The sequence below is a fragment of the Pogonomyrmex barbatus genome, unplaced genomic scaffold (genome assembly GCF_055798465.1).
Source record: "Pogonomyrmex barbatus isolate J1 unplaced genomic scaffold, ASM5579846v1 scaffold2, whole genome shotgun sequence".
Classification (NCBI taxonomy): domain Eukaryota; kingdom Metazoa; phylum Arthropoda; class Insecta; order Hymenoptera; family Formicidae; genus Pogonomyrmex; species Pogonomyrmex barbatus.
This window is the reverse complement of record NW_028297116.1, coordinates 8,579,825-8,600,792: the sequence shown is the minus strand read 5'-3', so window position 1 is coordinate 8,600,792 and position 20,968 is coordinate 8,579,825. Positions and strand designations below refer to the sequence as shown.

The 20,968-nt window shown below is 40.1% G+C and overlaps 1 protein-coding gene across 5 annotated transcripts; it reads right to left on the bottom strand.

Annotated features, from left to right (window-relative positions):
* Positions 1 to 388: 388 nt before the first annotated feature.
* Positions 389 to 17,548, bottom strand: LOC105427605 (uncharacterized). 5 transcript variants are annotated; one of them, XM_089075977.1, is made up of 21 exons: positions 16,359 to 17,547; positions 14,516 to 14,587; positions 12,803 to 12,984; positions 8,580 to 8,830; positions 6,149 to 6,234; positions 5,788 to 5,986; positions 5,100 to 5,467; positions 4,619 to 4,844; positions 4,318 to 4,466; positions 4,142 to 4,177; positions 3,800 to 3,894; positions 3,528 to 3,701; positions 3,109 to 3,306; positions 2,758 to 3,027; positions 2,506 to 2,679; positions 2,220 to 2,418; positions 1,853 to 2,082; positions 1,569 to 1,788; positions 1,220 to 1,340; positions 935 to 1,146; positions 389 to 698 (listed from the first exon to the last, which is right to left on the bottom strand). In XM_089075977.1, the coding sequence occupies exons 1-21, from the start codon at positions 16,417 to 16,419 to the stop codon at positions 544 to 546; spliced, it is 3,678 nt and encodes a 1,225-aa protein (XP_088932103.1). In that variant the 5' UTR covers positions 16,420 to 17,547; the 3' UTR covers positions 389 to 543. The 5 variants fall into 5 exon arrangements, with proteins under 5 accessions (XP_088932103.1, XP_011637725.2, XP_088932104.1 ...); XM_011639423.3 differs by lacking the exon at positions 16,359 to 17,547 and adding an exon at positions 14,710 to 15,074; XM_089075978.1 differs by lacking the exon at positions 4,142 to 4,177.
* Between the last annotated feature and the right edge of the window lie 3,420 nt (positions 17,549 to 20,968).

Here is a 20,968-nt window from a genome sequence, read left to right as displayed (position 1 = left end):
TAAGACGATTAAACAATGATAAGATTCAGGAATAGTGTAGACTAAGGTCTATATTCAGATCTCATTTTTATCAATGATTTTTATCAATTTTTATCAATGCATTACTTCTAAAATTCTATGGTATATGTAACGCAAACCATATAATGAATGTGCATTTTTCAATTTTTGATAAAAATAAGATATGTATACGGATCTAAGTGTCACAATTATAAACAGAGCATTCTGATTTCAAATCCTGGTCGAATGTGTTATGTAATTAACTCTGTTAATTTTTCCGATTCCTACATATAATCATACAAAAAAGTTGAAATGAACATTGCATTATGGAATGCTGTTGAAGTTTTAATACATACAATGGTTGAGCACAATATTAAGAGCTTTTTTTACATAACGTGTAAAAAATGTACATAATTGATTTGCAAAAATAATTCTTTGCTCCATTCCTTCAAACTTTGTCTCAAAAAAAAGATGAAAAAGACTTTATGATTTTATTGATACGTGTTAAATGGATATACAACTGCAGTATCTGATTTTCTTTAGATCTCAAATCTTCCCTATCCGATGAACCGACCAAGAGCGAAATAACTTTTTTGCCGACTTATTCTTAAGCTCTCTTCCGTGAGCGATTTGTACTTCCAATGAGGCGCCGTTGTTCAACGCCAACCACGTGTGAATCTCATCACTTGCCGCAGACACACCTATGTTGAAATGATATGTTCATATAATATATGTAACATAGAAAAAATGAATTAAACAATATATAAGAATGTAAAACAATGTATTAAATATGTTATGTAATTAAAAGAAGATTATATGAGATCACTTTATGATAAACTATTTATTTTAAACATAATAAATTATAATTACATTTTAATAGAATTGAAGATATCTTGTTTTATATAGAAATAATATATAGATATAATTAAAGTATCACCTAGTAACTCGTGTAAAGATATACGTCGACTGGCCAGCAACTCTTTGCTGGCGCTCCTGATCTCAAATATCAGTAACGCCTGCCTTGGCACACCATCACCGTCTATATGGAAATCTATGCTGAATTGAGGATTAGGCATAGCCGGCAGGAGCCGCGATTTCGCGATGGTCTTACCGCCGTTAGGCGAAACAATTTTATCCGGACTGGTGCACCTGATAAGATTCTCAATATAATCACACGCAAACTGTCGGCCATCGGCCATCGGTTATATCAAACTGCACTTACGTTTGAAGCTTCACTCGGCAATACAGTTGGGCGATGTGCGCTACGTGAAGACCCTGAGCCTGGAGAACCTTTCCTTCCACCCCGGAATATTTCTCCCTAGTGCCGTTGACAATTTTTAAATCTGAAAGTCCCAACCGTTTTATGTTATTTCAATATTAAGTCTTGAGAACTCTAATCACCTTTTTTTTCTAAAAGAAGGAAGAACTCTTTATGTTTAAAATAAAACAAGGCTAAACATATATTATCCATTTTATCTTCGCATTATTTTAAATTACAATAAATGAAACAAGGAAAAATCTGCGTGATTACATAAAGATATACGATGACACTATCGAAACTATCTACTAACCATTCGGCCTCAATCGTAACCGCGGACTAGGTTGCCTTATCCTGCCCAACATATCTGGCTGGGACACCGCGTGAGCTAGACCGGATTCCGACAGGAGCTCCGTGGCGTCGGCCTCTCCACCACCTCTGGGTTCCAGACTCAACGTGATGCCCTTGTTATCATTTTTATCCTCGATAGTCACTTCCGAGCGAAATCTACGAAGTTTTAAACCCCTCTTCACCTACAATTACACGGAATACCTCAAGCGTTACGTTTCGATAGCATGGATAGCACGACGCGTTTACCTTTTGCTTCATCATGCGAAAACTGTTGTACTGAGGTAACTTCTTGCCGAAACTCTGCTCGGGGCTGGGAGTCAAGCTGTGATGAGAAGATCGTCTCTCTGCGGTCACCTTGGCAGTGTCAGCCTCATCGACAGAATTACTCGCGGTCGATTCCGTGATGACTTTCGGAATCCAGAAGCTCGGCGTTCCATTTATTTCATTGGACTCCTTGCTGGTAACGCTAGCCTTATCTATACATTAAGATATATCAATATTATGTATCAAACTTGTCGGGGAATTTGACATATGCAACGATATACTGTTACATTTCATTTTTCTTGTCAAGTAAGAAAATATTTAATAAAAGCATTCAAAATCATATCATTACCGGATTGATTGGACATAGTTGGCTTTAGGAGGGTGACAGTGCGCGGTGGAGGAGGTGGCGGTACAATCGGATCCAAATGTAGACGTATTTTAGATTTTTCCATGGAAGGCCTGCGCACGATACTCGACAAGGAATCAGGCTCGGTGTTCAAACGAGAAGAATTGTCGCTGATATTGCTAGTTGCGTATGTGCTTTGCGTCTAAAGTAGATAATAGTAAGTAGACATTTGTAATGGGAAAATCATTCAAGTTGCAAGATGCTGAAGTTGCTATTACGTGAAGATTACCTCACACTCTTCCGACAAGACCTTAATTTTCAGCTCTACAGATCCCGTCTTGGTTTCTCTGAGCGGAAACCAATGGGACTGATCGCTATTCGACAGCTTTCTGATATCATCGAGAGTCAGTGATATTTTCCCGAGGTAATCCTTCATGCCGAAAGTATCATGATCCCATAACACCTAGATCAAATTAAAAAAAATTATTACTTCAATGCCAATGAAGAGTTCGACGCGTTCGAGGCAAATGTTCGTAATTACGATATCTAAAGCTTCCCCGGTCTTCGGCAAGCCCATGATGGAACTCTCGTCCCAGCAGGGATTCAGCGTCTTCTTTTTTATGCTGCTCTTGTATTTCGTCTCGTTGTTCAATTTCAATTCGCAGAAAGGATCGCTGAAGCCGTTCAGATCCTTCGCGACGAGATCCTTTGCTCGCAACAACGTCACCTCCATTAAACCGCTTCCGGTAGATAATAGACTCGATATATCGGAGGAAGCGGGATCGGCGTCCTTGTGAGTTAATAATAGTTTCTAAAAGTATTTTAAGATTTGCATGAGTACTTGGAATAGAAATCTTATTTTCGGATGTAAATATAGGATCTCATAACGGACTGCCTGTTGCATCCATGGCAGACTGTTCCGTTTGATTTTCGGCTCGTCATCCAGCGTGGTCGGAACTAAGCTGCTTCTGCGACTGTTAACCACTTGTTGTACGCTCTTGACGGGATAAAACAGCACGGAGATCGTCATGGTGGAGGCGATGTTGGAACCGCTAAGCGTGAGTTCCTTCCTGACGATCCACGTCGTATCCTTGAAATATTAAAATATTATTTCTTATGAAGAACTTTTTTTTATAAATAAATTGTGACATAAATTAAAGGATAAAAATACGAAAATGAGTCCATAATTTGTAAATTATATTTTGAATATACTATATACTTATATTTTTGTGTTTACAGCGGTCTTTAATTAGACTCTTATTTCCCTCGTTCTTGTAACTGAACTATCCGGTTTGTCAAGAACTTGATTACCTGAGATAGAGATAACATGGCCAGCCCGAGCATGTCCGTGTCCACTGATTTCACTATATTCCACGAATATATGACGAAGCTCAGCGATACTTGAGTGTAATCCTGCACCAAAAACTGCGCTCTGCAGTCCCAAACCGGGGATGTAGTCGAGCGAACGTAATGCGTCGTTTTGACCTAAAAATCCGAACGTGGAACGTCGATAAATTCCGCATAAATGTAATTTTAAACAATTGTAAGCGTATTTAAAATGCAGCATTTCAAATTGCATTTACCTTCTTCCGATTATTAAATAACATGCAATAAGGATTACACTGAGCGGTATCGCCGTGGAGGTTGTCAGCGGAATGGATGTAAACCACCAATACCCCTAAAAATTGAATGAAATAAATGAATCTTCACATCCTCCATTCATTGGGGGGAAAAAAATATCCAAAGACTTTCTACGAATTTTTACGGAAAAGCGAACGATAAAACATAGTTTTAACGTGCTTGAAAGCTGTACGGACAAGAGTAGAACCGTCAAGCACACATTTACTCAAACACTGCGTCAAATCAAAGAGTGTTGCACACAATCATGCTCTAATTCCATCACTCGATATTTCAATTAAATTTACCTGCTTTGTGCGCTTTGTGGCAAGAGTCTCGCGACACTGAAAATATTTCATACGATAATACTGATCGCGGAAAAAGAAATATTAGAAATACACTCGTCGTGACGGATTACAAGGGCCTTTTTTCTGTTTTTATATATTCTATTATATTATGTATTTTATGTTATTTCCTTATATACCTGCGAGATGCAAATTATCGGCCGTTAATTCTGGCTGCGGTAAATCGGGAACCAAATGCGGCAGAGTGGTGTACTCTAATCGCGCATTGATATTCGGAATGTTAGCGCTACTGCGGGACGGTTTCTTCTGTTGTAACACGGTTTCGACACTGTCAAACGAAAACGAATTAACGAGAATGTTAAGTCTGAAGCTCGGTATTCATGCCGATAACGTAAGGCTGAAGAAATCAATGTGAAATGTACTCAGTGAGCAGGCAATGCGACATAGCTATCTGATTAAATGCGATCAATGTCGACTTACATCTGCGAATTCTCCCAGTCGTAAACGCCTAACGCTAACTCGAACTGCGCCAGAGTGATGGTACTAACGAGTCGTTTCTCTTTCAGCTTGATGGTGATCCTCTCGTTGTCTAATGGCCCGACCAAGAAAGATACGTCCTCGGTCCACGTGGCGTTCAAATTCGAGGTGATCCGTCTCTGATCGCCTATCGTTACCACGAGCCATCTCACCTCATCAGCGACGTTCACTGGCAATGGAGAAACGCTAGTTAGGGACTTTCTAGCGAGTCCATAATAGTCCTTAATAATAGTTTGCGCGTCCATTAAATATATAACAATATTGCGTGCTGGATGGAATATTCAGAGTAAGTAAAAAAAAAAACGCTCTTAACTACGCTAAAGCACGCTAAAGGAAAATTTAACGCTCGATGATTATTTCTTTAAAAATCTTAGCTCTAGTATTTAGTAAATTGTTTGCATGTCTTCATCCAGAGCACACTCACAAGAACAACCGTTCTGGCACAAAACAACGGTAAGCACTCCTTGCGGCAATGAATTGGTCATGGAATCCAGTCCAGGACCCGGTCGCTCCCGCGCCCTCAGATTCATTTCCAAATGGCCTGGGTCGACCAGCCAGCTGGCCAGAGCATCTGTTACCACCGCGTGAATCCAGGTCTTGATCAGCGGCATCTCCATCATTTGTACCGCCCGTAAAATTCTTACGCTGAACCAAACGTCCGGCTTCTCCAGGAAACTCACGCTGAGTCCGGTGGCATGCGGAAACGGCGCCGATGCGTTTAACGTTAGATTGACAATGATTGTACCGGACAGCGATAGCTTCTCCACCGCCAGATCGATGTCCATTCCCACGCTGTCGAGATATTCATAAAGGACATTCCGTAAAATTTATCTTATAATGAGGAATAAATTTGGAATTATAGATTTCTAATTCTGACATCAAAATTAGAATAATTTTCGAAAGGAAACAGAATAAATTAGTCCAAACGTATCCAAGATATAAAATTATTTAAATTTAATTTTGATTAAATAAATGAATCACCATCTATGATGTGATACAATAGAAAAATAATTAATGACAACATATGATAAAATATGAGCAAACTTGCAAACAAAATACAATTTTGAGAATTCTCGAACGCTTTTTGATATGGCGAACGCTTCATTCCTCACCCTTTACCAAACAACCGCGTAGTGATGAGCATGCGGAATTGCTCGCAATCTAACCGCAGGTCCGCCTCGATGGACAATTTGGTCTGACCGAAGAGATGGCCATTGGGAAGATCGTCATCGCTGCAGCAATCGAGCGTTCTGACGCGAGTGATGCACGGCGTCTGCTCGCCGAGAGTGAGTTCGCGTAATTCTAACGGACCTGAAAAACGAGTATCTCTTATGGAGTCACGATGAAGCCGCTAAACGACAAAGTAATTTGGAATCTTTCGAGCGATGGATGATTAATTTCGCTGGCAAAATTCTTCTTTATCCTGTCCCCTTCTCTCTCCTGTCGCAAAATATTTACGAAGCGTATCCTTACCTAATATACCAGGTTTGGCTTCATTAAGAAGGGGCTCCAATCGTTCTTTCGCTAAGGAAAATATACTGGCAGCGCTGAATCTCCACCTGAGGAGAGAAATAGCATTCAATTCGTATGACAAAAATTCTAATAATAAATTTGCGTTGTATTAAAATGACAGAGATTCAATCAAAGCGTTAATTTTCGTTTCAGTTTATTAAATTTACATCGCAGATGGTCTTTTCAATCTGCGGGAAATTTCTTAGAATTTTCTCCTCCCTTTCCTTTTCACAATGAATTTTCACGAATAGATATCTCGAGGAGCAATGTGATGAGATTCATTAAACGATTCATTAAACATTCAGTTTAATTAAACGAATGGCTAGATTTAATACGATAAAGCGCTCTTTCGTGCATGAAAGACACGCACTGACGTTTCGGTGTCACAACGAGCGAGTTATTTTCAGGGTTTATCGTTAATGACATCCCATTTTTGCCATCGATAACAAGTTGATTCGCATAATACTACGCGACCTACGCAGTTTCACGAATAGATTAGAGGACAGACAGGTAGATTAACACGTGCCCACGCACATGTCAATTTTTTAGGGTGTTTAGATAACATCTTGCCTGTCCCGATGCTTTTAGGTTTTCCATCATGAATACCCTCGCTAAACAGTTCTCCAATATGACAGATTAATACATTACGTTTTTTAATTATTCTTTTAATTAAAATTTATTATTTCGATAGATATTTCATAATTTTATGAAAAAATAATTACTAGAAAAAAATAAGCAAATGCAAGTCAAACGCAATAATAAATGCGCAAAAGTTAAAATTTATAAAATGATATTATTATAAATATAATAACAATATAGATATAAAACAACCAGAGCAATCCAAACAAAATTCTCCTACGCTCCAGCAGTAGGGGTAAATATGATGGAAGAAATATTAATTCTATTTTTAATTTTTACTATCTTCTCCAAAAAAAAAATAGATAGATAATCTAGGTAAATTTATTTACAAAGTTGTTTTAAAAATCGTATTCAGTGTCTCACCGCATGTGTGCGGAACTAGAGTTTATCCGCGAGTTATTATCCGGTCTTTCTAGATGTTACGGGACTCTTTATGGGGTCTCTCGATAGAAATTTTTTCAAAGTTATCGCGTATCTCCTGCGTTCGCACATGATCAAATAAATGCGTGTGTGCGCAATCGCGCCGTCCGTTTCTTTACGCATACGACGCGTACAGCGTCGCGCTGAATCCATCGCTTTTTCCCCCGCATGTAGATGTTCCTTCTGGTCGGCGGGAGAACCCGCAGCCGGCTGTTTCAGGAATGCACGAACAGGTCTATCAACTATCCAAATAAGTAGCACTCTTTCGACGCCTATTGCCGCTTGCCGCACCGGCCGTTTTCCAGCCATTGACAAATGAGGAAAGGGTTGCGCATAAAGAAAATCGCTTGGCTCGTACATACATTTTCCTCTTAACATATAAACTTCTTTGGAATTAAATCGCAGATCTTTTTTCTAACCTAGAAGTCATCACATTTTAAAATTTCCTTTCTTTTTATCTTCGACAAACACGAAGGTATTTACCTTTCGATATGTTTTAATCCGGAATGAGGTTTAATTTTCGTAATTCTTTTTTTACATATGACGGTAGAACTGTATTAAGATTCAGCCAGCTCGTACGCAGTACGAGTCTTACGACTCGACTGGCATTCTTCAATTTATTTAATTTTAACACGGTCGATTTTACAACACCGGCACGACTTCGTTTCGTTTCGTTCGACATACGTCAGCGGCGGCGACGGGCAAGGATTTTATCCGCGGCGGCGCGGGCAGCAGAAACGTGAAAGGCCACATCTATACCACGTGCGTCAGGAATGTGGTATATTTACAAATGCGTATGTAGTACTCGTTCGAGAACGAGAAGTTCATTCACCCGTTCGCCGCGAGGACAATCACGGTGTATACGTACATACCCACCGACATTACAATAGCGTTATTACCGCGAATCGTATACGGAAGAACGATTTCTCAGCGAGGTCACGGGGAATATAATAATACTCGGTAATGAAACGTCGCGACATTATACTTAAAATTCTCCAGATAGAAACATTCCCATTACATGTCATTCTCTTACTAATCGACGACGTTACAATTACATCAATTTCTCAGTTTTTCTAAAAAAAAAAAAGATTTATAAGCTAATAAGAGCGAGATCTTCGATAGAGGGATTTATTTGTGAAAATCGACCTTCACGTTTTTGTAAGCAAGCCGCAATTATCGATAAAATTTTTCTTTTGTAAATTTACACTCGTTAATATAACAATATAACGACGCGTCATCGACATTAAGCGCATACCAGCTGGCATACCTCAGGTGCCCCTCCCTTTCTCTCGTGATTAGCTTCATCGATAAGTGAGCTGAGAACGGTACTTGCCACTTATTGAGAAGCAGACTGAGCCACTCGGCGGTCTCGTCTTTGTACAGGGCTCGTCTCCTACGTAACCTGGCCAATTCGTGCTGCAATTCCGTCTGAAGGAGCCGGGAGACTCTCGCCTTAACAATGGTCGTTGCCAGTGCCAGGACCAGAACCAGCCATGCCAGCGACAGCCCCGCCGCCCCTATTATCCAGGTGATCGCGAGTGCCACTCCGAGATACAGAGCGGTGCGGATTGCCTCTGCATCTCTCTGCAAAGAGAGATATCTCTTCATCCGATGCGTTCGCATCCATTTGCATGTATCAAATAAATACTCTCCCGCCCTCTCGCGTGTGCGTAATTCAATTCAACGCGTCGCATCGAGTCGCATAATGTAATAGGTTGCAACACTCAAAGTGTTGCATTAACATTAATATTTATGACCGCTGGGTCAATGCTAATTTTATTGTCACTATCTGTGTTACTAAGGCAATTAATAGATTACGGAAACATTTGATTGATTTGTTTGCTATGGAGTAGGATGGAGTGGAATAAAGTTTGCTATGGAGAAATTTACTCTCACTCATTATCATTACCATTACTAATATCTCGTATTTAATTAATTCAAGAATATTTTCCATTACATTTTACCTTGAAATATATTACCCTATTGTTTTCTAATTAACTTTCCCCATCTATCATTTATATTCTACATATTTTGTGTTCGATCGATTTCTTTCTTTTAATATAACTCGAATGTATTTGTTTTCTTCTTTCTTCGAATTATTAAACTTAAAGGTATTAGAAGTACAATAGTCGAGAGAACAGTTATGTTTTAAAAATACATACTAACCTGAATAGAATAATCAATTTTTCATACTTTTCCATCTCTATATAATCAAACGTTAATAATGTACCTCAATTTGCTTAGCTAGTTTAACTTCCATCGTAGTTCTGCAATAACTTAAAAATACCGTTTTTTTTTTATTTCCTTCTCGTTTTCTTGATATTTATCGCACATGAAACTGAACACCAAGCAGATGGTGTACCCGATGCATTATGCGCAATCTTGCCGTGTCCAGCGTAAAGAATCATAAAGGAATATTAGCAATACAAAATAACCCTGCAATGACAGTCCACTCATACGTTCACTCGCAGCATGTCATTAACAGCAATTTACCCCGCGAGGAACGCCGAGATCATACGACTTCGTATGATCGCAGTTTTAGAATATTCTCGGAAAATATTTTCGTCCCCGAGCCCGCCAAGTGAAAGCGATGTCACGCGACACGTCGTCCGAGAAGTCGTTCCGAGAGTACCTTCGTCTTGCTAGGATGTAGGACATGATTCCCGCGTGCTTACACGCGACGTCGCGTGCAATGCCGACGAAGTTTCTCTGACGTCACCGAAGAGCGTCATTAACCCCGAGTGGTTAAATAATAAATCATGAGTATAAGAAAGTTTTATGATCTTATATGAAATTTTATATGTCATGTAGAAATAGAGAAAGAATATACGAATTGTCGTTTATTCGTGTAGTCGCTTGTAAAAACACAAAAATATACCAAATATATTTGAATAAATAAAAAAAAAAACGATACATTCGTTAGAAAATAATTTACACTAAAGCGACCTAAAAAAGTAAGATTCTTTTATAATTTAAAGTACGCTAGTGTAATTCTTGGACATCTTGTTAAGCAATTAAGAACGTCAAAAGCTTCTTTCAGTTCGTATACGAATTAAATTTAAAACAAGATTCAAAGGAAGAAGAGATTTTTCTCGCGAAGTCTAGTCAGCGTTTGCGAAGCAAAGTGCGCTTCGTTCTTAAAATTAAATAGAGCGATATTAATGCGAGAGAGAGATGAGGTCTCCACGCACCTTCCGTTCTCGTCACGAGGTCGAAAGGCGCATTCTCGCTCGCAACAGGCGACCTTGCGCAATAGTAATTCAACCTGTTCCGTCAAGAACGTAACATTTCATTAATTGGAAAGTTGCCCAATGCTAAGAGAAGCGTGGTAAACGTGTAATATATACGCAGGTCTCCGAACGTCGAGGAAACACTGTGCATTTTGCCGAGAGTTACACTTTGCCCATTTACAAAATTACAGCGACGCAAATATCATTTATTAACAAAATAGTTCACTCTTGCGTCATAGCTTGTCGTGTTTGATCAGGACAGATTTCAAGTCGTCCAGTGAAGATGTAAAACATGATATTGATTTCCTCTGCACCGTATTGTTTGGAAAAAACGCACTTTTTAGAAATTACTTTCGCGTTAAAAAATCGTGTTAAAATCGTTATGAGTTATGAATCGCGATTTGTGATAAAGAATGGTTTAGTACACATTTAGAAAGGAATTCTATCAAAATCGTTAGAATCTCTTTCTATACCTGAAAATTAAAGATTTTTAAACGATCGGCTTATTGCAAATACAGCACGTGTTCAAAATTTCTTTCAAAGGATTCTGCTTTTTAAATAGCGTGCTAATTACTCTCAGTAGTATAGAGAAGAGTACGAGATAAAGATCACTCGAGAAATCCCACGAGTTCCGTGCCGGAAAGCGTTACTTCAGTGACTTCCCACGCAGATAATAATTTCAGTTCTGCATTCATAAATTTAGATGTCAAATAATAAGTCGGCGCTCGTGTACGCGGTGTTCTAACTTTAATTATTCATACTCTTTGCCTAATTTGGAATCGAATTCTTTTTCTGAAAATAACATGCAAATAAATAGCATTAAAAACGTAGTGTTTCCTGAATTGCGAAATTTCGAGCTAAATTTAAATAAAAAAGTCTAATTATTCGCTTCATTCTGAATAAATTTAACTTTCTTGGAAATTTATTTTTCTTCATATTTATAAATAAAATTTCCTCAAAGAAAAATAACTTTTAAAGTTCAGTCAAAAGATATATCATCAAATCAAAACTGAAATTTTAAAATATCCTGTATATACCGCATTTATTTATTATGTAGCATGCAAAGAATGTTTAAACAGTTGTAGTCACGGTTTGTAGGAGAAGTTTTCTTCTTCTCAAAATTCAATTTGATCAATACGAAACGTGAATAAATAACGAAATGTATCTATAAAGCTTACGAACCAGTGCTTATTTAATAAGCAAAGATGCGTTGCATTTTAAATTATTCTTCAACTGCAACTTTTATATAAATTTCTCTAATTAATCATACTTGTTATTCATCAAAAATACAAAACTTCTTTCCATCCCGGCTCCGCTTTTGTGAAATCTGTTTACATCTTTAAAGCAAATTTTAATACTTAAATACTTCAGTAAATAAGAAATCCAGAGATAAATTAAATAATAATAATTTAATTTTAATCGAGATTAAAACTGAATAAACGTCTTCCTAAACGTTCCCATGTAACTCCTCGAAACTTAAATAGGTCGGTTTCGAGGCGGTCTGAAACCGCAGAATCAAACGTAAAAAATTGTCGAGTTCAATAACAATAGCCACAATGCGACCAGCGAACGTTCAACGATGCGCACGAGGTGTGCATCGCGAACACGTCGCCAGGTCGTCACGGTTCTCCTCTTCTTCACGGAACATTGTGCCCAGTCGCTTTTACGGTCGGAATTGACGATTCAACTCGCGTGGGCTCCTTTGAAAAATACCCACCGCGCACCGGGGACACCGGCTATTGAAGCTACATATGTACGTGCTCGCGCTCTGGAGAGGCGTTCCACGCGAGAAATAGGCATTCAAGCTTGTCTTCGAACGTATCCGTGGGATACTCCGCACGATTTAACGACGCGATTGTAACTTCGTGGCGCGCGAGAAATCGCGTGCCTCAATTTTCACCGACGAGCTCTTTATCGGATTTTATATTTATAATCCCCGATATTTCATGATCCCTGCGCTTCACGTGTACGTCAGAGCAATTCGATCTTTCGATGGTCTCTTAAAACGTGGGTAAAAGTCGAATTTAATATTTTCGTCGATTTAAAAATTGCACATGACCGCTAGCTGTGAAACGAATCGAGAATCCGGAGAGGAACGGGATATTTTTCCCGAGTGCGCGATTTACACGGACGAAAATTCGAAATGAAAATGTCTCGACCAAGGTGTCGCACGTACGAGAAGAAGCAGTTGTGTGTCGTGGCCTATTTCTCGATCGACGTGACTCGGCGATATGAGGGGAACGGCACACGCGTTCTCGGTTGTTGCGCTATCAACAATTTATTATTCGGCTCGGTCGAGCAAAAAGCCGATGATAAGCAGCCGTACCTGTGCTTTTTGCGCGACGGCGAGGGCGAATTCTTCGTCGGGCGCGGGATCGTCGGGTGTCATGTTGGCGCCCCCCGCCGCACCGCCGCCGCCAACCGTACTGTTAAGGGGTCTGACCGGACCCCCCGTCGAAGACGGCCAATTACCAACAGGATTCCCGCCTCCGATGGATTCGCACTTTCCTAAGGAAGAGAAGACATATATAAACGTTGTAGAAACACATGTAACATGTAACGTCTAGAGAGGATTTAGCCTGTTTAGAGGATGCAATCGAGATAAAATGAGTATTAAATGACCGCGCATTTAGCGCGACATACATGGGGAAAATGCGAATCTTAATCTCCAGTGATGTCTGAATTTCTTCTAATGATTCCTAATTATGAAAAAAAAATCTTAATTAAATGGCGAGAAAGATTCTAAACACAGATAAAAATGATTTGTTAGGTTTGCTTCAAGCATAATCTGTCATTTGTAAAACGCATTTCAAGTACGTGATTATACTTAAATTAATCTCTGAATTATAAATGTGAGGTATAAATTCTTCAAGTTTGTGTCTGATATAAAAAAAAAAAAAAAATAAAAAGTTGAATGATTTTAATACAAAACGGGCATCTAATTGATTGCATAATGTATCGAATAAACATTTTGTAGTAATATTTCTCATGTAACTCATGTAACTTATATATGGTTGTATACACATTTTAAAATGATTTATAACTAATTACATCCTGAGATTATATTTTAATTATTTCTTTTCAGCTTCCATAATATCTTTATATTATGGTACTTTAGAAGCTGAAAAAGAAATAATATTAAATTACCATAATATTAAAGTACCATAACATTTTAAAGTAAAAATGCAAGCAAGTCAATCAAGGCAAGATCTTTCATGCATAATAATTTTATTTTCAATTTTATATAAATTCAAGAATATTTTAATTTTTGTCATCAACTATATTGTTAACGGTCATATAACTAGGCTAAAGGTAGAACTATATATTCTTCCCTAATAAATTGATAGTCAATTAAATGGTATTGATTAAACCTTTTCGAGAAATTATTTTATTTCTTGCGAGAAATAACCAGAATTCGAATATAGGTCTCCATTATCCAGAACGGACATTATAATATCAATATTTCAATAACAATATTATTATTAACTGTTAATATTATTAGATTTCAACATTGTTTATATGACATAAAATAAGTTTAATAAAATTAAAGGATAACATTTAATGAAAAAGTAACGATCCTATTATATTATATATAAAATTATATATTATATATAAAATTTTGCTTTTCATCCTTATAATTATATAGAAGCACAAACCCTTGCCCCATTCTTTTTGTTATGTCTCCTCTTGTTGCCTTGCTATTTTATCAGACTTTTCTTTTAAGTCGTGTAATATCGGCTAAGAGTTGATTGGGTTTTGTTTGCCTCAAGTGAAACGCAATCTACAGTCTATAACAAACAATTTGCAATTCTCTGCATTGCATATCAGTCAGCGTATCGGTAAAAGAATGAGGACAAGTGTCACGCATAAGGATTATTACTGCGGGAAAATGTGCATTCCGGTACATTCGCGTGACATATCCCGTGGATATTTTCCGGCCATTTGTTAAGCTAACTGTCTCGCTTAATGGCCGCTTCTTCTTGGCCCTTTGAATCGCGCGTCTCTATTGACTTACTCTACAAGTATACTTCATACTTACGGAATGCTTGCGGTGAAACTACGAATGTACCCTTGCGAAACAGGCTGGATAGGAAAGTTTGATATTCTTTGCCTAACTATTATAAAACGAGAAAAGTTCATGCTCGGTCATTGGCCGATAAGCACTCGAATAAAAATTGAAACTGCCTTCAAGTAAAAGTTATAAAAAAAAAGATATTAAAAACTGTAACTTGCTTTTTGTCGCGCAAACATCCACGCGTGCGGACTCGCTCCGATATGACATGTTGGAAGAAAGACAACTTTTTATCTCTCCTGACTCACGTTTAGAAAAAGCGCTCTTGGCGCTTTTGATGTCTAAAGGCAATTCTTATCAAACTTTAATCGATAAAGCTATTTAGATGATATCAAAGTCACGGCTCCGTTGCTCCGTAATAAAATAATAAAACCGCAACTGATTCCATGGCGAATCAACGCACGAGGATAAGAGCGATAATTCAGGATGCGACCTTGACATTATGGAGGCGCATGTGGGGTGGAATTAGCATTGCAACCTTTCACGCGGTTGACGTCGCGTACAGTTGTGCCAAGAGTAATTACTTCCGCAGATTGAATTTGGCGAATCACGCCTCGCCATTTCGAATGCGATATAGCGTGGTGTGTGTGTGTGTGTGTGTGTGTGTGTGTGTGTGTGTGTGTGTGTGTGTGTGTAATCGTGTGCCGCGCGTGTGTCGCGAACGAAGAGGACGATAGAGCACGAGCGTTCGCGGTTGACGAACAAAAGTTGATAAACTAAACATAAATCCCGGCATGATACCGGCAAAATTTATATTTAGAAACTCGGCGCGTGTGCAGAAACGCGTTACGAGTTTCTTACGCATTAATCGATGACTTAACGTCCAGCCAGCATTCAGGCCGTGACGCCGTGAGGAGCTCGAAACTCGGAAGGGAGCTCGCGTCGGGTTGCTCATCGTCGGCCACGCGTCGGCCGGTCTCCACGAGGGCGTCTCTACGAAAAAACAATTTCGATGCTCCCGATGATCGTCGTACCGTACAAAACTGGTCACGGAGCATCCCACATCGCGTGAGCGTGCAGGCTGGTCTCGCGCCGATGCTACACAGGCATTTCCTAGGGTATCGATCAAATAAGTTATTAGATCATGCGCCCGCTCACGTCGCCTTAATATTCCATTGCGCTGCGTTCTATATAGTTTCGAGTTGCGCGTTACGAGGGTAACGCAACACGATCTCGTTCGTGCATTCATGTTGACTTAACCGTTGATATATCGGTCCCGTTGTGTCACAACCGGAACCGGTAAATAAGCGGCGTTCATATCGTGCCGTGCCACGCGGATCACTCGTGGAAGGAAGCAACGTCGTGAATTAAGCCGGAAAAATGGGAATAAGAATAATCTCCCCAGTGCTAATTAAAAATCCCAGCGATAAACAGCGACATATTACTTCCACGTATGACGCAGTTTCATTAATTATAGCACGTACCCTCGGGGGTACCCTGTAATTTAGAACTTGATCCCTTCAGGTTTTACTGTGGAGGATTAACGAGGCGTGATTGTGTGAATCCATGCGTGGATCTATCGGCTCTACACGTCTAGCAAATTTACGTTCATCTATCGCCAAGATAAAATTCGGAGTCGTCTCTTCTATTCGCGTGATCGGGTATTTCGGAAAACTTTGGCATCTCGAGACGTCTGTCCCGATCGTCTCGAGGACGTAAACATTATTGCTCTCTTGCATCGCAGCCCCGTGAAATCCCGTGTGAAATTTTCGCCACGCGCTTTCCTCGCTCCAGAGAGTGATAAGCCGGTTAAGTTAAAATTAATTAATATCACGTGGCTCTGGAGCGAGCCTGCTCATCCGCGACGTACCTTTTTTAAAGGAGGCTCCTCGCTTCGTGTGCCGACCCATGAAGCTGGAAAGTAGCTGCATGCTTTTTTCTTCGCCAACACTTTCAACCCCCTTAGACCGGTCGTGGTGATCCCGATAAAACTATCGATCGCGCTCACCGGGTCCCGGAAATGCACGCCGCTGCTAAACAGCCGCGTTCGCTATTCGAGGTCTTCGCTCTTTCGCTCTTTCGCGAGGCATCGAGACATCGTGAATTGTTACGAACGCACGCGTTACGTTCGACGCGGCTTTCCCGTTGCACGCTGACGAGCATCCACCTCGTTCCACCGGTTCGCATATGCAAAAGTCAGGTGGAAAATATCTTCGTGCTTGTGATTAATGAATAGGCATTTTCTTTCAGAGCGACTCGAGAAAAAAGACTCGACGCACGCAACGCTTTACACTTTGAAATGCGAAAGAACACGCGTTTTATGAAACGCGTTAATATTTCATTTTAATACTCCTACGAGCTAATTTTTTTTATTAATTAGTGAAATAAATACGAACGCTCTCTTTCTCTCGCGAAACGAAGTAAATGCAGCTAAATATTAATGTTTTCCCTCAAATACACGCACACAATCACGCCAATCATGTTGACTTTTTTCACAAACAAGTGAAATCATCGCGAGAAATGCCTCCCTCAAGATACCTCATCTCTTGCGCACAAAACTTGCAAAATTCGTTCGAATAAAAATCTAGAAGGACCAAATTGTCAAAATGTACCAGTGGAAGAGTTCGTTCGCTATTTAAAAACATCGCGTACCAGGCAACGAAACTTTTGCTCAAAACAAACGGAAATATCGAGTACGCTCGAAGCCGTACGTTTATAATTCATCGATTCGTTTACAAATTGATATCCAACTTATTTTCAATGGTCTCAATGGTCAAACTCAATATTGATATTCGGGACTAATTAAAAATAAATTATTCTTGACCGTCGGTGGATAATAGAATTCACAAGTCGATTGAGCGAACGGTTGCTGACACTTTGTAAAATTTTGTTAATCGAACGCTACGCTTAATCACGCCGTCAAATCGTGCAAACTCGTCGTGTCGTTGGCCTCCTTGGCGGGACGACTCGTCGCAGGTCCTGCCGGAATTTCTGCGAGTGTTTTCATCCCGCGAAAGCACACGGCACAATCGCGAGTGCTCGGCGCGCGCGGAAGCACTGAGGAAACTTCGGCCCTTCCTCCCGATAAATCGCACGTCGGTTTCCCTCTCGAAGGGGATTGCAGAAGTCTCGCGCCTGCGCCACCCTTCCGATCGCGTTCAGGAAGCAGCCCCTGAAGTCGCGCCCCCCTGCAATTAACCTGGCGAACGCCGCGCCAAGCCGCGGAAGGTACGACACGTTTTCTCGTACGCCTGTGGTAAAAATGAAAATTTCATCGCGATTACGTCTCACTACGTCTCGTATCGATCGAATGAAATATTAGCACGCTTTAAAAAGGGATGACGTTGTATTTTTGAGTCGCTTACATTCACTCTAATATAATATTCATATCGCATAATAAACTAACTGGTTCATATTCTATTCACGATACTAGCATCGTGAAAAATGAATAAAAATTAAAGCTTTTTCGTGCTTTTTCCGAAAGCTTTTTCGATAAGCACGATAAGCATATCTCGGCCATAAAGAGTTCAGATTCATATAGTGCGCCATATCTTCATATGTCACAACGCGTCATGATCATTAGAACAATAATAATAATAATAATAATAATAATAATAATAATAATAATAATAATAATAATAATAATAATAATAATAAAGAGAAGCCTCGAGAGACAGACGGGATGACGTCTTTCGTGCGTAGGTCGATATAAATTTAAGGCAGCATTCGTTTGATCGATCCAACGGCCGATCGATGGGATACACTTCCCGATTTAATTGAGGAGCGATGCAACATCACGCCTGATGCTGCAGCACAGCGCATCTCTCATACGGTTTAATAGTGACGGTGAGTAATTTGAGTAATGGGCCAGCGATTATGGCAGCGTTGAAGATCGCGCAGTTAACATCCGCGTACGCGACCGTTATCGTACACCGTTAACTTAACATACAAAATCGCCGCTCTGCAGCTGTAAGCGAGCGCGTATTGTGCGTGCCACTCTTAATCCCGCCGATAAATTCCTCTCGCGAGGAGGCGGGAGGAAAAGAAGCGAGAAAGAATGAGCGATCGCCTCTATGGGTCTCTGACGGGATTAGGCGTATCTCTGATAAACGGCTCGTAGATCCGTTAATAAAATCTCGTCATCGCGAGAGGATCATCGAGATTATTCCTGTGCGCGCGTGGATTTATCCTCAACTGGCGCCTTGGGTGAGCGTTGGCTCGTAATCGGCATTCACCCGAGTTCCCGGTGAACGCGGCCGGCGACCGCTGGAAAGTGCAGTGACTCGGAATGCAGCCCAGCGTCGACCGGACGGGAGTCACGTGCGTGAAAACGCGGGCGCGCCGAGCCGGTGCGATATACCTCCCGAGTCACCGAGGAATTATCATTTCGTCGAATCGATCAGGACGATGCCGCACGGACGATGATGAGCATTTACGATCGAGGGTCGCACGACAATTCCACGGCGATGCGGCGCGATGCACCGTTGCCGTATAACGGCATCGTGAGTGTCCGTGCCGAGTGCGGCACGAAAATTTCAATCTCCCGCGAACGTGCGTTCATCCGCGCCGCATCGACACCGGCGCGGTCGATCGTTTCTTCTTCCGCGCCGGCACGAAAGTGACGCCGACTCCGGCGAGGAAACTTTGAAATCGACGAGCGAAAAGGAAGCCGTACGTACGAGCGAGTCATTTTTCAATCCCGCGGAGAGAAATGTTCTCCACATTTTAATTGCTTTCTTAATCGCGCGTGCCGAGTCCGCCGTGTTCCCCTGGCCGGATTTTCTCGCTTTTACTCGAACGATGCAGAAGATAATGGATGTGGAACGGAACGGCAGGCGGTAGCGTATAGCCTCGTCGTCGTTGTCGCCACCGTCATCGTCGTCGTCTCGCTTCCTTTTCCCTCGATTTTATTTGCTCATCGAGACAACATCTGTCTTATGCACCGTGCCCCAGCGTGCACCGCCACGTTACATTGCTACAAGCCGCACGTAACGCCCGACGACGCCGACGAGTTGGACTTTATGGTGCAAGGTGCATTGCCAGAGAAACAGAGAGAGGCAAGGAGGGAGAGGGAGAGGCAGGGAGAAACAGAGAAATAAAGAAAAAGAAGAAGAGAAAGAAAGAGAAAAAGAGAGCTTCAGGGAATTACCCAGAGAAAAAGGATCTAGACAGCAGGCGACCAAGTGTCCGAAGATGCTGCGCTTGCTAACCGACAATCTAGAGACATAAAAAGATTCCAGAAAATTTACAGTAATCGGAAAGTAGGATAATTATGGGATGTATTCGATTTCGTGGTATTTGCGCAATGCAAAAAAACAGATAGATTCTGATAACTCTGAATGTGTTTATATGCACGAATTTATAAAGTATTTTGTTATTATGTCGGGTTATTATAGAGTTGCAAATGTTTCTCCACACAGAAAAAATATTAGTCTTCAAAGATAAATATTTTCAAATATAAGCAAGAATATTATAATCTTCTTAAAAATTTTAGTCTTGATTAAATTTATATCGATGCAAGTATTATTTCTGTTCAACTCTCAAGACTAAAGATCTTTTATATGAAAATTATAGTATTCTTATATATAAGATTTCTCTTAATTTAAGATTAATATTTTTTTCTATGCAAGATTATTATATTATATTATAATATCAATAAATTTTGCATTTTGTAAATTTTTCCATAGAAAATATAAAAATTTCATGTCGATGGATTGATTTAAGAAAAAGCTTAATTAAGAAATAGCTTTGATGTTCAAAATATGAATACCCTAATAAAAGAAATATTAAAAATTGCAAATTCTAAAACCTAAAAATGTTTAAAATCACAGACGAAAGATCGTCGATTTCATAAATATGAATTTGGCAAATGATGGAAAATGCATGTCAATACTCGAAGAGACGTCCCCTTCGCAACATTTTATATTTTTTATGACAACGAGAAACATAAGACATAATACTCGAAGGAGAACCCGTAGAAGAAAAAGACCGCCGTAATTAATTCTCGATCTCTTAATGGCTTCCCCTCGTAATTATCGCGTATAAGCAATTCCTAAATCAACTACCTGCGGACGTCGAGATCTATCCGAAGGCGGTACATTCCGGAGGTTTAGAAAAGCCGCCGGGAACCTGTTCTCGTTTTGCTGAAAGAAGCGGAGAGAGTTCCAACTGTTTCCCGCTACACGGTTTACGTATTTACATATTTACATAGACGTACGCGTCTGATCCCCGAGCACAGTATTCTTGTGCTGTGCCCGAAGCAGGACTGTCTGGTTCCAAAAATATTTCTACGCGACGTACACGTGGCATTCGTAATTATTACTGTTCGTCGGGCTGTTCGTATGGAGAAAACGAAAAAACTTTTAATAGCGATATCAATGCTAATTAAATTCTGTCTAACGGATAACATCGGACTTTACATCGGATATTACCTATATTAAATTATTACAATGGTACAATGAAAGAGTAAGAGACGAAATT